Below are 15601 nucleotides of genomic sequence, written 5' to 3'. Positions count from 1 at the left end.
TTGAGACAGTCCCTTATAAATTTCTGGACGGTAGATTTTCCCCAAACTTGGCATGTACACTCGATTCAATGTAATTTATATATAGTATAAAAATAAAGAGTTTCGCTATTGTAATTTTCACTTAATAAAACCCCAGTCGCCGCCCTTAATGCTCATCACAAGAAATATCACTCTTGCTAATAGATGTATTCTTTTCTTACAACTACGTACAACAATGTAAATTTCGGAACCAGCGCTTCATTGTGCTTTTCAATATGAATTTGATAAGTATGACACTAATTAAAAATTTCATATACATCAATTTTTTTTAATTCAATGCTGTGATAATAAATCATTGCTTTTTTCTATCCTCTATGTTAAAATTTCTTCATATCATGATTTGACATAAAAATCATTTATGAAAAAATATGCTGCGCGTCAAACCTTATTCTGTTATCCTTTGAAGCCGATGCTATAGCTCTTGATGAAAATCAAGTTGAAAGTAAGTTGAAGGTGATGATTATCTCATATTTGTTTGTAACGTTCGAAGTCATAATCAGTATTCAAGATTTATTTTTAAATATTAAACTGCATAACAAAAACTTCATCTTAAACATTCCAAATACATTTCTCTTCTTATAAAAGGGTTATTCAGCATGGAGAAATTCTTATCGTGGCCGCTTACAGTGAGATAATGATGTAGAATGTGTACTTCAAACGTCAGCTGTAACTTCTCCATGATTAAAGACGGTAATTGTGGAAAAGAAAATAAATCATACATGTTAATATGTTTAAAAACATTTTAAATATTACAAATAATTCATTTCGCAAAAGTGTTATTACGCTTTTTATTATATGCACCACTGTGACAATATAGCGAAATTAAATTAATTTTTGCTTATATCAAAGACTAATTTTGAAGTACAGATTGCTACATTTGTGTCTCGCTTTATATGTATAAATTAAAGATATCTTAGGTAGTTTCTCATGTGAAGGATTACAAGGGGTGATCAAAAATTTAGTTGAATACCCTGCCCCCCCCCAAAAAAAATAGGATTGATTATATTATAAACTAGCCCTGTGCATCTGCCACCGTTCTGCGCATGAAGCGCGAATCACGTGATACAGGCGGTCAAGTGACCTGCTCCGTACCGTTCTGTCACAAAAGCTGGAAGAGTTTTTCTGATTCTATAATATTTCTTTCCAAGGAAATTAATTTTATAACAAGAACAGTTCATTTGTCAGAAATAATTATATTTCGTCAACAGAATAGATGGATAAGAATACCCTTTCCCAAAAGGAGCATGGCGACCATATTTAAGGAATAACTGTCTTATTTTTCGATTTCATGATGTGAACAATCGATTGGCCTGCGTGATAATTTTATGCATAAAATTATCACGCAAGCCAAACGATTGATAATCTCATGAAATTGAAAAATCTGACAGTTTTTCCTTATATTTACAAGCTTTGATTCCGCCAATCCACGTGCTCCAAACCCTGCTTCTCTGTTTGTTCCGCCCTGCACGTGGTTTTTTTTGGAACCGCGCTAATACATTGATGGGGAAAAAAAGTACATTTACAATCTCGGACAAAGACATTGGCAATGTAAATATCCAAGGTGGAAACAAAATGAATATCTCCTTTTTATTATATATATATATATATATATATATATATATATATATATATATATATATATATATATATATATATATATATATATATATATATATATATTATGTATAAAATCTAAAACGATATCTTATGCATTTATTGATTATAATACTGCTAAGATATTTAACTATTTTTTGAACTGTAAATTGGAGTTCTTTCCTAACAAATTGATTACTATTATAAACACATCTCTTTTAACCTTGCTTTCACTGGACAACAGAACATATATCATTTTCAATCATCTCCCTTCTCTCAATCAAACGATCAATCCAATCATTGATTAAATTTCTAGGAAGTCTTTTGTCTTAATTAACTGTATATAAATTATTATACGCTACTGCTAGGAAATTTCCAAGATACACCCTAAATTTTATACAGTCGTTCGTTGAACACGAAGGACTGAGACTTCCAAGTCTTGTCACAAGCGATCTACATAGTGACGTCATTTTCACATTGTGACGTCACAAACAAGGAGCAAAACTTTATTCAGCTTACATGCTATTTCTATAACTTGTGTATGGTCATATTTGTGCAACATTTTATTCTAATCTGAATTGTGGTTTGTAGATATAGAGATAGTTTGCGAAATTTTTTATTACCCCTCGTACATTAGATAGCACAACCTGATTATTTTTTTCCTGAAGGTATGCAATTTATCCCTCAGCACCGAAGACTTGCATTTGTCTTTCTTTGCTTACTGCAAATTAATGTGATATATTTGATCCAAGAGGAGGACCCTTTATCGGTAAGCAAATACATCTTATATTCTTTAGAAAACATGATAAGAATATGAAGTTCAGATTTTTCTCAAAATTATATATTAAAAGTAGAATCTTTGTCAACTAGGGTTACTATTAATGGACTTTTACGAGAAGCACTGACTTCTACAGTTGACGTTTACTTGGACATTTAAACTTGTATCATGTACGGAAGTACAGAATTGATAATGCATAAGAAAACTTTTCTTGTGGTCATAGGTATGGTGTTAGGGGCACTAACATGTGAAGACCGGGAGCTGAGGGTAGGGTCGTTGTCGTTTTCTTCAAGGACAGCTTATACGTGCATTGAAATAACCGTTATTTCCGTTTATTTAAATGTTGAGCTAAATATTTATATCGTAAAGGAGCTACCGTACATAGCCCTAGTGTAAAAGTAAGCGTCAACTGTAAAAGTCAGCGCTCCTCGTAAAAGTCCATTACCGGACAACTTGTATTTAAATAAAGGTTTACAGTTTGGAAATGATGACAAGGGATCGGAAAAGGAATCTTAAATCTTACCTCAAATAGAAACTTAACATTCCTTCAATTTCTTTTATAAACTGTTGGACATATTACAGGAGTTCGCGTATCTATCATTTTTACGGAAAAATTTCAGTAAACTTAAAAAAAAACGTAATGCATATATATATTATAGGTATTACGTATTTTTTTATTTACTGAAAATACGTAATAACTTAAGTATTCCGGTTTTTTTTTTAATTTACAGAAAATTTCGGTAAAGCTCCTGTGGTAAAATTGATAGGTACGCAAACTCCTGTGGACATAAATACCATAACTAGGTATCTTATCGACCCATGTTATCCCCTATGGGATTCGGGAAGCAAAATTGAACAAACCGTTATCTGAACATTGATATATTTGCATAATTTTAAACCAAATGATTCGATCGTTCAGCATTTCCTAATTTTGAGAAGCTGTTTTAATTGACGCAAATAAAAATGTTAACTATTGTTCGACTGTGACTTTTTTGGCTTTGATGTGACAATGGTACATGTATATATAATTATTATATCAATGTAGATTGTTTTTCCTAGGAACCATGTCCTTTCGGTAAACAGCAAAGGCCCTCAGAGAAATTCAAACAGGAAGATCAGTCTATAACGTCAAATAACAATTGTTTGAATGGACAATGTGGTGAAAATATTTCGTCTAAAGGTAAATATTTACATCCACTAAATATTTTCTCCTTTATTTCTTAAGAAAATCCATTGTGTTTATCAATGCATGAAATACACTAGGCATATTTCACCTGTACAGGTTTCTTGATCAGTGACTGTTTCATCAATGAAACGTACAAAGACGTTCGCATAATTGATACAATAATTAATCTTTTTAATTCTACTTTAAGAGATTATTTAAACAGATATAAATATAAACAATAAAATGTCTTTCTTTGGTTATTAGTACGGGAATGGATGTCGCAGCTATTGCAGAAAAAAATTACATAACCCGCTTACGCGGGTTAACATGTATTTTTTCTGCAACAGCTGCGACATTCATTCTCGTACCAACAACCAAAGAAAGAATTTTATTGTTTAATTTAGGCTTAAATGCTTGAAGGATGACTGCATTTGAGGAATTGCGAAGTATATATTTATACATTTGTGAAAAGGGTTGGTGATTCCAGAAAGTGTTTGTGGATTTATACTATTTAATTATAACGTATATATAGCTGTTTAGTTGCGAATTCGATCGCGAAAAATACCGCAAATATAAGTGCCTAATCGCATTAACTCTGCAACAGTTAAATTTCAAATCATGCAGAACCCTGAGTGCAGTCATCGAACATTTATATGATCATGTTATAGTTGATTTATTTTATCTGATGATTTTTTTTAAACGAAAGATTGTACATTGTTTATGTTTGATGTATCAGATTTGGTTCCTCGTGTAAAGAGGCGGGTCTACACTCCTGGTGAAAGGGCAGGCGCTGTCGTGTTAAGTGTGTTGACGTTGGGAATTTATTGTATATTTATGTGTGAGAAAGGTAACTTATTTATTCTTCGACAAGGAATGCCTGATAATATCAATTCTTTTTTTTTACTATCTCTTTTTTAAAAAAAACGCACGTTGTTGGAAATGATTATACATTATTTTCAAGAAATAAATGAGAATTGTTTGAGAATTTTTATTTTTTTTTAAAATATATTTTTAAAAATAAAACATTCATAGTTTAAAATAGAATTTTATCAAATGAAAATATTTGCTAAACACATTTTGTATGCAGTTTTTATGAATAACACCGTTTTTATGTATATTTTTGGTCGATTCCTAATGTGAAAATGAGTGCTTTAAATTTGAAAAAAAAAAATAAAGCATAATGCACACATATAATTTGTACGTACAATCTTTTACTATTCAAATATTGCAATTCCTCTGAAACACTGAGTATTTAAAACTCCATTAAAGGGACTTAACAATGTAGAGGCAGATGGGAAAATATTTTCTGTACAATATCATGACTAAAATGTGCTTTAGTTTCTCAGAACGGAAATGTAATAATAATAAACTTATTTTATCTGTACCTTATTAAAAACAATGAATTTCGGGAAGCGGTTGATAGAGGTATACTTGCGCTTTCACCAAGTATTTTATTTGTTTGCACTTTTCTGTTAGTTTTTGAGAAAAATGGCATTAGTTTACACATCAATAAATTCTGAAAAAAAACCTAAAGTAAACATTTTTAAGATTTTAAATGAAAGCACGTTCATGTTTTAATTTCTTCCTTGTGTTTTCAATCTAATTATTCTGTATACAAGTATTAAGATAAGTTTCTTTTCTTGAATTTATTTGTTATTTGGATTTTAGGACATCATACGGGGTGCACAACTTCAAAATATTTAAAATTTCTAATGATACCTGAAAAATAAAAGGAAAATGGAAAAAAAAAGATAACATAAATGTTAATAAAATGACATGAAAAAAATATTCCGCGACGTTATTTGAATAATAAACTATTTCGGTAATAAATGCATAGCCTCATGTCATTGATCAAAGTAAAGACTAAAACCAATATTGGTCAAATGTCAAAGATACATTAAAGCAATGACGAAATTATACTTTTGAAAATATAAGAATCAAATCAACTCGGAAAGAGTATATTTGTTTATAAATGTTCTTAGTGTTCAATGATCCTCCCAGCATACGATGCCCTGCGCCTATATTTGTGACTGCCAAGAAGGGACACAACTATGCAGATGTTTCATGGCCATGGGCTACAGCTTCTGATCGACAACAACCTTCCATAGGGTAAGATATTTTATTGAAACTTCTAAAAATAACAGTTTAATAATACGTATACTTCGTTTGTTGTTGAGCATGCATATGTTACAAAAAAAATCTTTAAGTTTTCTTATAAAGAACAGCAAGATCACGATCAGTCATATTAATATAGCAGCATCTTCAAATTGTTCAGATTTAAATTCGTTCAAATCTCGATCCCCTGGTGTAGGAAGTGGCCACTAAAGGCAATCAAATTTTCAAAAGATATATAAAGGGAAAAACATATAACTCTTTTCTTCTCCGAATAATACGAAAGACATGAGTGATCAAATTTATATGGAAGCATCCTCATGTTGTTTAGATTAAGACCCACCCATCTCCCTCCCGGGGGGATAGGATTTGCATGTTCTTGTTGATCGTTGAATATCAATCATCTTATATGCAAAGTTAAAAGAAATGTGGTAAATATGAATCAATGTGTCCACATTTAAACATTTTTATTTTCCAGTGTTACAACTTCACCGTCAGGTATTCCTAACCCTATCAGAGCCGGTGAGGGAGAGACAAAATGGTATTTTGTAGCAACAGATAAACATGGCGAACGTGCAAGTTGTCCCTTTAAAATAACTGTAAATGGTAATATTGTCATTATTTTATTAATATTTTGATTCTCTACTTTGATTTATCTTGATATTTTACGAGGGTTGTCAAAAAAAATGTAGATATTGTTTTTTATCTTTACATTCAACCATAGCTTACCATTATTTGGCATCAGGTACAGGTATAACTCATTTATTATTCCTTTATATAGTAAATATTGGGAAAAAAATCTTTGAATGTATTAAAATAATGTCGATTTATAAATACATGAAGGAAGGCTGATATGGTCTGTTCGCGCACGCACAAAATCAGAAATTATTTACGCAAGCCATGTAATTTGTTTCCCAGATAATACTAGTACGTAAAACAGTCATGTAACTTTCGTTCTTACACCTAAAACAAATCTGCGTAATGTGTGGCATTTTAACATTAAAGGTATTTATCACATGTTTACCCCTTTATCCCGTGGATATGACTAATTGGATATTTTTGTAATATCCCACAGTTGTGACGTCACAATGGTTTCTGCGTTAGCGTGATGAAGGAAATGAAGTGGAGTCCATTATAAACAGTGTAAAACATTAGTTGTGAAATATTAAACATGGGATAAAAAGAATTTTCTCGTGATTTGTAGTTGGATATGATTTTTATCCAACTCGTTGTGTGTTTTTATCCTCTCGCCAAGGCTAGAGGATAAGACACACACAACTCGTTGGATAAAAATCATATCCAACTACAAATCATGGGAGATCCTTTATATACACCATAATGTAAATTCAGAGTTGTCTAAATCACGGACAAATAAACCAGATAGAGGTATCAAGGTTTACAAGGGGGTGAATAAAACAAAGAATCGTTCAAAATATCATTAAACATGCAAACCGTACAGAATGAAAACCGTACAGAATGAAAAATTGTGTAATTTGTGTAGATACAAGATACCAAGTTCATGTTCTACGATATTTATTTCTGAATTTATTCCTTTTCAGTTATAAAATGTCCTTCTTTCGATAAAAATTTACTGTCGTTGGCAAATATGGAGGCAAAGTGTGAAAGAAATCCAATAATTTACGGCAGCAAATGTCATCTTCGATGTATTACTGGATATGAAATAAAACCGGGTGTAAAACAAATTACACTGGAATGTTTGGCAGACAAATCCTTTAGCGGGAACATCCCAACTTGCAAAAGTAAGTTTTATCATTTTATTTCAGTATTCTTCAATAATTGATAGCGATTGTGAAAATGAGTATACCTGTTATTACGCCTTTTGGACATATGCTGGAATGTGCTCAGAGTAAGATCATATTACGCATGCCCAAATAATCAGGGTTTCATAAAAATACACGAGTATTATTTCGAAATAAAGCTATCAAACAGATAAAATGAGGGTTGAAATATATTATCCTATTAAAATATTTTGACACTATCCAGTTTTAGGGGGAATGGGTGATGACCTTTATATTTGTAAATGTGTCATGACACAGATGCAAACAACGTTGTATTTACGGACGTAAATAATTATGGTTTTATTAATATTGATATTTTACCACTACATGTATTTTGTTATCGAATAAATACATATTTCAAGAGTTAATAAGTATATTCTACACATGTTTTACCAAAAGGCAGATAAATATAGTCATAATGATTGTATAATAATGGATATTCGAATATTAATTTTTCTTATCTTCTTGCGTTTTGCTTGGGTCACAAAGTCAAGCAGGTATGTTTCAACGCACTTTGAAAAAAGGGCACTTGAAAAAAAAAATCAAAAGAATTCCAAGTGCATTTATTTTGGGACCACCTTCAAGCACTTTGAAACAAAATTTCTTCAAAGTGGTCAATGATAATTACTGTCCTTCTTTCGATGAAAAAAAATTACTCTCGTTGACACATATTGAGGCAAATTGTGAAATCAATCCAATAATTTACGGCAGCAAATCTCAAATGTATAATTACAGGTGTATTCTCCTCGAGCTCTTGATGAGGGTAAATTAATTCATGGACGTTTTTCAAAAGAAATACACTGTATATAACAAAATGAAACTACATGTATCTTTTACTGACGAGTAAGTCAAGAATTTCGATTTTAGCAATTTGTGTTCATAAGTGTATTAACTGTCCCCGTGGTAAAGAAAAAATGCTGATCTACACTTTCAACGCACTTTGAAATTTTAAGAAGTGTGTTAATTTTTTAGGCACTTTGCTTTTTTTCAAAGAGCTTAATTCTTTTAAATGAGTTGCCACACAGGTGGCTGTTGCTATTATTTATTTTTTTTTTATATATAAATAAAGATATGAATGAAATTTGAATTTCGTGGTTTATGTTTACCTAAATATAAGACCTGAGAGGTAGATCATCATGTTTTCTCATTCTGATGACACCAACATTGTTATTACAAATAATCAAAGGTAAAAAAAGGACTCATCCGAAAAGAATACCAATTTTGTTTAATTGATAAATAATTGTTTTCCATCCTTGAAAATTTGAAAGAAAAGAGTTTTATATATATATAATACAAAAAAAAATTAATAAATTTGTTTACACTTTTGTACTTTCAGAGGTCACTTGCAACAAACATGACATGAAATTGAAGGTGAACAATGGGAAAGTTAATTGTAGAGATTACACATACGAATCGAAATGCCAAGCAGAGTGTAAACAGGGGTATACCTTGTCACCAGGGGTCAACAGTGTCATTTGCCAAGCTGACAAGTCCTGGTCATCAAAACTACCTGACTGTGCAGGTATATCTGAATCTTATGCAATTATATGATATTTTCACGCATATAAATGTGTAACAATGCTCGTACAGGCAATAATTAATAACTTGAGAGGGATTAAGAAAGAGATTAAAATAAAGAAATCAATTTTAGAAAAGTTGTAACGAAGTTGGAACAAAACATATCTGGGAAAAGGGATTCTTAAAAAAAATAAATTGAAAATGGAGGGCTAGGCTTTTTTCCAAGGGAAGATAGTTAGGTAAAGTTAAAAATTTTAATAAGGTAAGGTTATTGTAAAAATTCGTCTTCTCTATGGCTTAAAACCCGACACTTGTGCGGAAACTTTTTGACAATGTGTAGATTGTAATTATTTCATACAATGACTACAATAGGAAATCAAAGTTCTACAGTTCTAGATATAAAAAAAAAAGCTTTAAAAATCTTAAGAACCAATGGACCTGACAATCTGAAAACTTACGTTAAGCATTATGAAAAAGTATAAATTTAAAATTGTTAAATTATGTTCGTGGGAGGTAGAGTGGGGCCAAAATAGGGAATCGAATGTACATTGTATCAGGAAAAATGTTTTTCTCGAGAACCAGAAAGAATAAAATTTAAATAAAATAACAAACAAAAAATATTAAACGCACCTGAACCGAAGGGTCAAGTGAGCTTGGGTCACAGCCTCTGTCTAGTATTCATGTGTAAACATTTTTGCCATCTTTTCAAAACCCACTATTCTTTTAAAGACCAGAAAAGCCTCAATTGGACATATTTAAATGAAAGCATAATCAGTTTATATAGATTCAGGCGATTAGTCATATTACATCAGAGTCATCTTGTTGAAGTGTAGGTTTAAATTTGTTTAAATCATGCCCCTTGTTATTTGAAGCTGAAAAAAAAAATCTGCTTTTCCTAGCCAAATTAGACAGGTGAGGAATATAGCTAATGGACGTCATGTTTTATTTTTTTCAAAACAGATACCACGCGTCCAATTATTGTGTATTGTCCCTCAGACATTAATCTGTTTGCCGATGCTCGTGCCAACTACACACATGTCACTTGGTCCATGCCTAGAGCTGCGGACAACTCGGGAGGCAATTTGATGATCCAACAGACAGAAGGTCCTCCAAATGGTTCGATGTTCTATGTCGGAACCACACAAATAAAGTACAAAGTCACTGATTCATCTGGAAATTCAAACAATGACTGCAATTTTCGAGTTACTGTAGATGGTAAGTTTTCAATATTATAATTATAGTCTATAAAAGGTTGCATTTCGATATATGTATTATGTTAAGTCAGTGAACCGACTTTTTGTTGTTGTTATTAGGAAATTTAAATATAGCTAAATCAAGTGGTACAGATCATCCTGTCATTTAAGAATTAAGACAGTCTGGTAACATTGGTCATTAACGATAATAAGGACAAATGAAAGAATGGTGTCTATCTGCGCGCTGTTTTATTGAAAGCTACTTAAAATAGAGGAGTACTTGGATTTTTTAAATATTGCTTGCAATCGAGAATATAATTGGCTGGGAGGAGGGCAGTATTTGTGTACTTTGAGCCAGGTTTCTGTATGCTGTATTGACGAATGTTATTTTAGTCACATTGTAGCGTGTACTTGTATAAGCTGTAAGAATCTGCGTTCAAATATGGTTGCTGCTACAAAAGTATGTTAAATATTTTGACGACTAGTCTTATATACTTTTGAAAGTATCACACATACATCTTCTTTCAGAAATATCTTGTGGTTGGCCAATTCTTCCAGATCGGTACATGAATGTAGACTGCCCAGATGGTTTAACTTCTGGTGTGGAATGCCGGATAGACTGTGGAACTTTTGAAGTGGTAGGAAATACTACCGTTTTCTGTGAGAAAAAAGGTCAGGCAACGGTGAGAGGTGAATGGAATTATGGTCAAAAGATGCCATACTGTAAAAGTGAGTATTTCCTTCCAATTTGAATTAAATAAAGAAAGCAGTGATGTTTTTTTAAATGAAGAAATACTGCTTTTTTACACCTTTTTTTACTTTATCAATATGAAAAAAAAATGTGGGGTCAGGATGGAGGATCAAATTTTTTTCATAAAAATACCGGTATATAGGGAAAATATTTTCAAGAACAGAAAATCGATGTTTTGACATTTTGATCTGAGAGCATCCTTACGTATTCAAATTCAAATTTGTTCTAATCATGACCCATGGGGATAGAGAGGGGCCACAAAGGGATAATATTTTTAAACGGTAATTTACATGGAAAAACATCTTTAAAAAACCCTTCTGCTCAAGAACAGCAAAGCCATCTGTTATATAAATATAGAAGTATCCTCATTTGATTTCTTTGAAACTAAACTTATTTGTGCGTTTTCCTTGCACCTGTGCTAATATGAGCGATGAAGTCCATGAACCTTATGTTTTCATTGGATTTAAAATTTCATTTTTATAGTAAACCTTAATAGGATTTTTTGCAGTTTGTGTGTACATAGTGCTTTGTTAATATGTCTACGTGAAAAATATGTATGTTTTACATAAATGGAACTATTACAAACCGAAAACCTTCCATCATTAACAAAACGTGTTTAAATTAACTTAATTCGATATGCATGTCATGACTCATATACTAATAAATTGCTGTAAAATACTGAACAAACCTGGTTTAAGTGAGACGTTTGGATTCAGTGTTTTAGCGAAGCACACGGCGGGTGTGACCGGTCGGCAGGGGATGCTCACTACTCCATGGTACCTGATCCCACCTCTGATGTTTTGGAGGTCTGTGTTTGCTCTGCGCCTAATTTGAATTGTTTTATGCACTTTTGATCTTGAAAACTGTTCGATATCTCCATATGTTTCATCTTTTCGCAATACACCACCTGCATTTACCAAATACCTGCATTAACCAATGCCTTTTTGCGTTAAAATAAGGTATACATGTATAAATTATGAAGATCTATCATAGTTCAGCTTATATAAAAAACTTTTTTTTCAATTTATAAGGAACAAACATGCGTTTTAGAAACTAAAGTTAATTGTAATATGTTAAATGAACATTTTTTCTTAGAGAATCCCTGCGAACCTCTTCCAGCCCCAGCCAATGGTGCAATGGCATGTGATGAATGGTTATACGGTGTATTTTGTCAAATGCAATGCATGGAAGGCTATGATATCCCGAATGGAGCTGTTGGTTCAAATAATAAGGTGTTTACTGGTCGATACGTCTGCTCAGAAACAAAGGGAATTTATATTCCCTCCAATACTGTTCCTAATTGCACAGGTAACTGGAAATACAAAAAGTAAACCAAGGAATTCTTGTTGATAATGATTAATTTTGAATTTGATATATACATGTATGATAGCATTTTCTGTTTGGTTGGTTGTTTGGTTTTTTCTTTCACTTTAGCTGAAGTCCCCTTGAGTGTAGATTCAAGTTCCTTCGAATCATGACCCCTGGGTATTAGGGGCAGGACATAGGGCAAAATTATTAAAAAAAAGAACTGCAATTGAAGAGATTTCTTGATAGAACAGCGTTTAAATACTGAATGCTAGATCTTCAGATTTATTTTTTCAAAAATGTATTTTATTAAGGCTAATACGTACTAAATTATTAATTGATAATTTCAATGTCAAAAATAAAAAAAAAAACTTGAAGATATTGTACGCTATAATTCTATAGATTTTAAGCATTTTTTTATGATTACCGTATAGCGGGTAATTTTAGCGGGGTGCTAATTTTGGCATTTTTATTATAGTCCGCTAAATTATTAATCGCTAAAATAGTCAGTACTCTTCTTAGTGTCCATCTACAAAGAGCTGAAACCCTGTGTCCGCTAAAATAAATTACGCCAAAATTATTGGCATACCTTTGAGTAGGCAAAACGCCAAATTTTACACCCGCCAAGAAAACCCGTTATACAGTACTATTTATTAGCAATATATAAATATTTTGATTGGATATGTAAGATGTGCCTCTTAAATTTACTTTTAGCTAAACGACTTCCATCTGAATCAAATACATTGATGGAATTCTTTTACTACACTGGAGACTGCAACAACAAAACAGTTCAAGAGGAGATAAGAACAAATTTTATTACATATATAAGGGATATGAATGATAACGGAGGGTTTGATGGCATTTGTCCAGATGAAATTTCCTGCAATGTTGCAAATGTTTCCGTCTCTTGTGGAGAAATATCTAACCGAAAAAGGCGAGCTGCTGTAAGAAGAACCACACTTAAGGTTCAATTTGAACTACAAACACGTTTCCTAAGCTCAAATACTACGAATATCGTAAACATTGTTCCAAAACTTCAAAATAAATACATGGATGTCGTAAAAGAAAGTGCAATGAATGGTACTCTTGACGTCGGTGATATGAAAGTCGACTCCGAAAGTTTCCAGATCGATGAAATGGTAGGCGTATGCGATCCAGGATATATTTGGAAATCTTCAACAATCTCTTGTGGTATATAATATATGTTTTAATGCTTATTATAGTACATGCATATTATTTGAAAAAAATTGCTGTATTTTACTGTTTGATGTATTGTTTAAAATCTAATTGATTTAATAGTTCCATGCCCACCTGGAACATACTTAGATACTACGGAAAGCAAATGTCTTGACTGCCTTATTGGAACCTACAAGGAAACAGAAGAAAGTGCAGTATGTACAAAGTGTCCAGCGGGAACGTCAACAATATCAAAAGGAAGTTTGTCAAAAACCGATTGTAAAGGTATGACAGGATATTAAAACTTTCTATCTAACCAATTTTACCCTCCCTATTTCATACTGCAATGTATTCCGTTTTGGTTATTTTATGTCATTCATCTATAAATGTTAATAAGAAACTGATATATGAGTAGCGAATAGTTTACAGCATTACGCTACTGGTATGGAGTCTTTGCATTTCATTGCGATTGGTAAATATGTCAGGAAAATAGATGCTGAAATTAAATGAAACAGCTTAATGGAAGCGAACTGTTATGTTCTTACTCAAAGAAGATACATTATATAGACATCTGCTCTTCGAGGTTGCAACTTTATTGAACATCAATTTGTCAATATGAAAAACAAAAATGGAAAACGAAACGATGAGTGTTTGTGAAACACTGATATCCCAGTATGACAGCTAATGGCGAAGATTATAGTTTCTTAAATTCATACCAAACTCGTAGGTCAAGTTCAAGAGGTCAAAACTGTTGGTATCAGAGGAAGGCTTTTTCAGAAGAAAAACACCTGCAAATATGAAAGTTCTTTTAGCATCTGTTCAAAAGCTATGGTCAAGATTAAAGTTTTTAAAAAGTTGGTCAAACTCTATGGTCAAGGTAAAAAAAAATTATAGCAAATAAAAGGTCTTGTCAAAATGAATTTACATGTAAAGCATGAAATCCCTAGCTACAGCTTATTAATAGTTATGGTCAAGATTATTGTTAGGCATTTATTTTTTGTAAAAGTGAATCGAACTTTAAGGTCAAAATCAATTGGTGGTACCCAAAGAAAGGTTTTGTCTCAAGGTACATGTATACACCTGTGAAAAAAGCTGTTGCCACACCGAAGCGAAAGTTATGAGCAAGGTTTAAGTTTTTGTGGACAATTAGACAAATGGATAGAGACAGTCAGGCAGCTAGACGGAAGGTCAATACAAATTAAAACTATATATCCTGGAAAATTTTATTACGGGGGAAAAATGCGTTTACAGAAATAAAAAAAAATTTAGTCGTGCCTGAACAAATTTGTAACTTTCAAGCTGAAATATGAGAAAACTAAGATTGGTTGAGGCAGATTATTTTGGACAAGAGTAAATTCCAAGAAAAAAAAATGTCGGAATGTTTAAAAGTTAATGTTTTTTTTTTTTTTTTTTTTTTTTTTTTTTTTTTTTTTAGAAAATTTGAAATTGAACTACAAAGTTACAAAACTATATAAAAGCTTGGTGTTGACTACTTCTGTCAGAAGCTTAATTTAACACTTGTTTGAAACAAAAGTTAATTGTGAAGTGAGGAAACATTTGAAAATCCTGCCCCTTACCAAGGGAATTTGGATAAGTTCACGGTCACAGGATTTGAATGTGTCCGAGCAGTGAGTTATGAAAATTTCAGTTTGTTCATTTGACGCATTGCGTGCAAATATTCTTATCCATGGTAATACATTGACAATGATTTAAGTTTGTTCAAATCATGTACCTTTGGAACTGGGTTGGGTTGGTACAAAAAGAAAATGCATATAATATACATGTATATGGAAAAGTTATTTTAGTGAAAACACTAAGATGAATGATGAATGATAATATGGAAGATTTTCAGAGTAAATTAGGTTTGTTTATAAGATAAAACTCATAAAGGTTGAATGGGACTTACATAAGGAATCAAGTACAAATGCTACGTCATCAAAGATAGTTACTACGTATTTAAATATCGATCATATTCAGTAATTTATAGAAAAGGGCTTCTCATATCTGTTTTATAATGAATTTTGTCAGATACGTGTAGACCTGGTACGTTCTCTAAAACGGGTCTCATACCTTGTGTAAGATGCCCATATAACCACTACCAAGATCAAAAAGGAGCTACATCCTGTTCTCAATGTCCGAAGGGCAAAATAACAACATCTGTCGGAAGTGCAA

General features: G+C 32.0%; 1 protein-coding gene across 1 annotated transcript; it reads left to right on the top strand.

Moving 5' to 3' along the window:
- Window positions 1–1799: 1799 nt before the first annotated feature.
- LOC134262270 (sushi, von Willebrand factor type A, EGF and pentraxin domain-containing protein 1-like) lies at window positions 1800–15595 on the top strand (the record flags this gene model as incomplete). Its single annotated transcript, XM_062744645.1, has 13 exons — window positions 1800–2401; window positions 3470–3590; window positions 4312–4422; window positions 5558–5684; window positions 6166–6293; window positions 7247–7447; window positions 8823–9008; window positions 9965–10219; window positions 10726–10926; window positions 12044–12256; window positions 12968–13444; window positions 13553–13714; window positions 15458–15595. Coding segments are annotated over exons 1-13 (2419 nt in total), but the record flags the coding sequence as incomplete, so codon positions are not given.
- Window positions 15596–15601: the final 6 nt, after the last annotated feature.

The sequence above is a fragment of the Saccostrea cucullata genome, unplaced genomic scaffold, assembly GCF_032062105.1.
Source record: "Saccostrea cucullata isolate Sc308-1 unplaced genomic scaffold, CSIRO_AGI_Scuc_v1 ctg12074, whole genome shotgun sequence".
NCBI classification, from domain to species: Eukaryota; Metazoa; Mollusca; class Bivalvia; order Ostreida; family Ostreidae; genus Saccostrea; species Saccostrea cuccullata.
The sequence above is the reverse complement of the archived record's forward strand: the minus strand, read 5'-3'. Positions and strand labels throughout refer to the sequence as shown.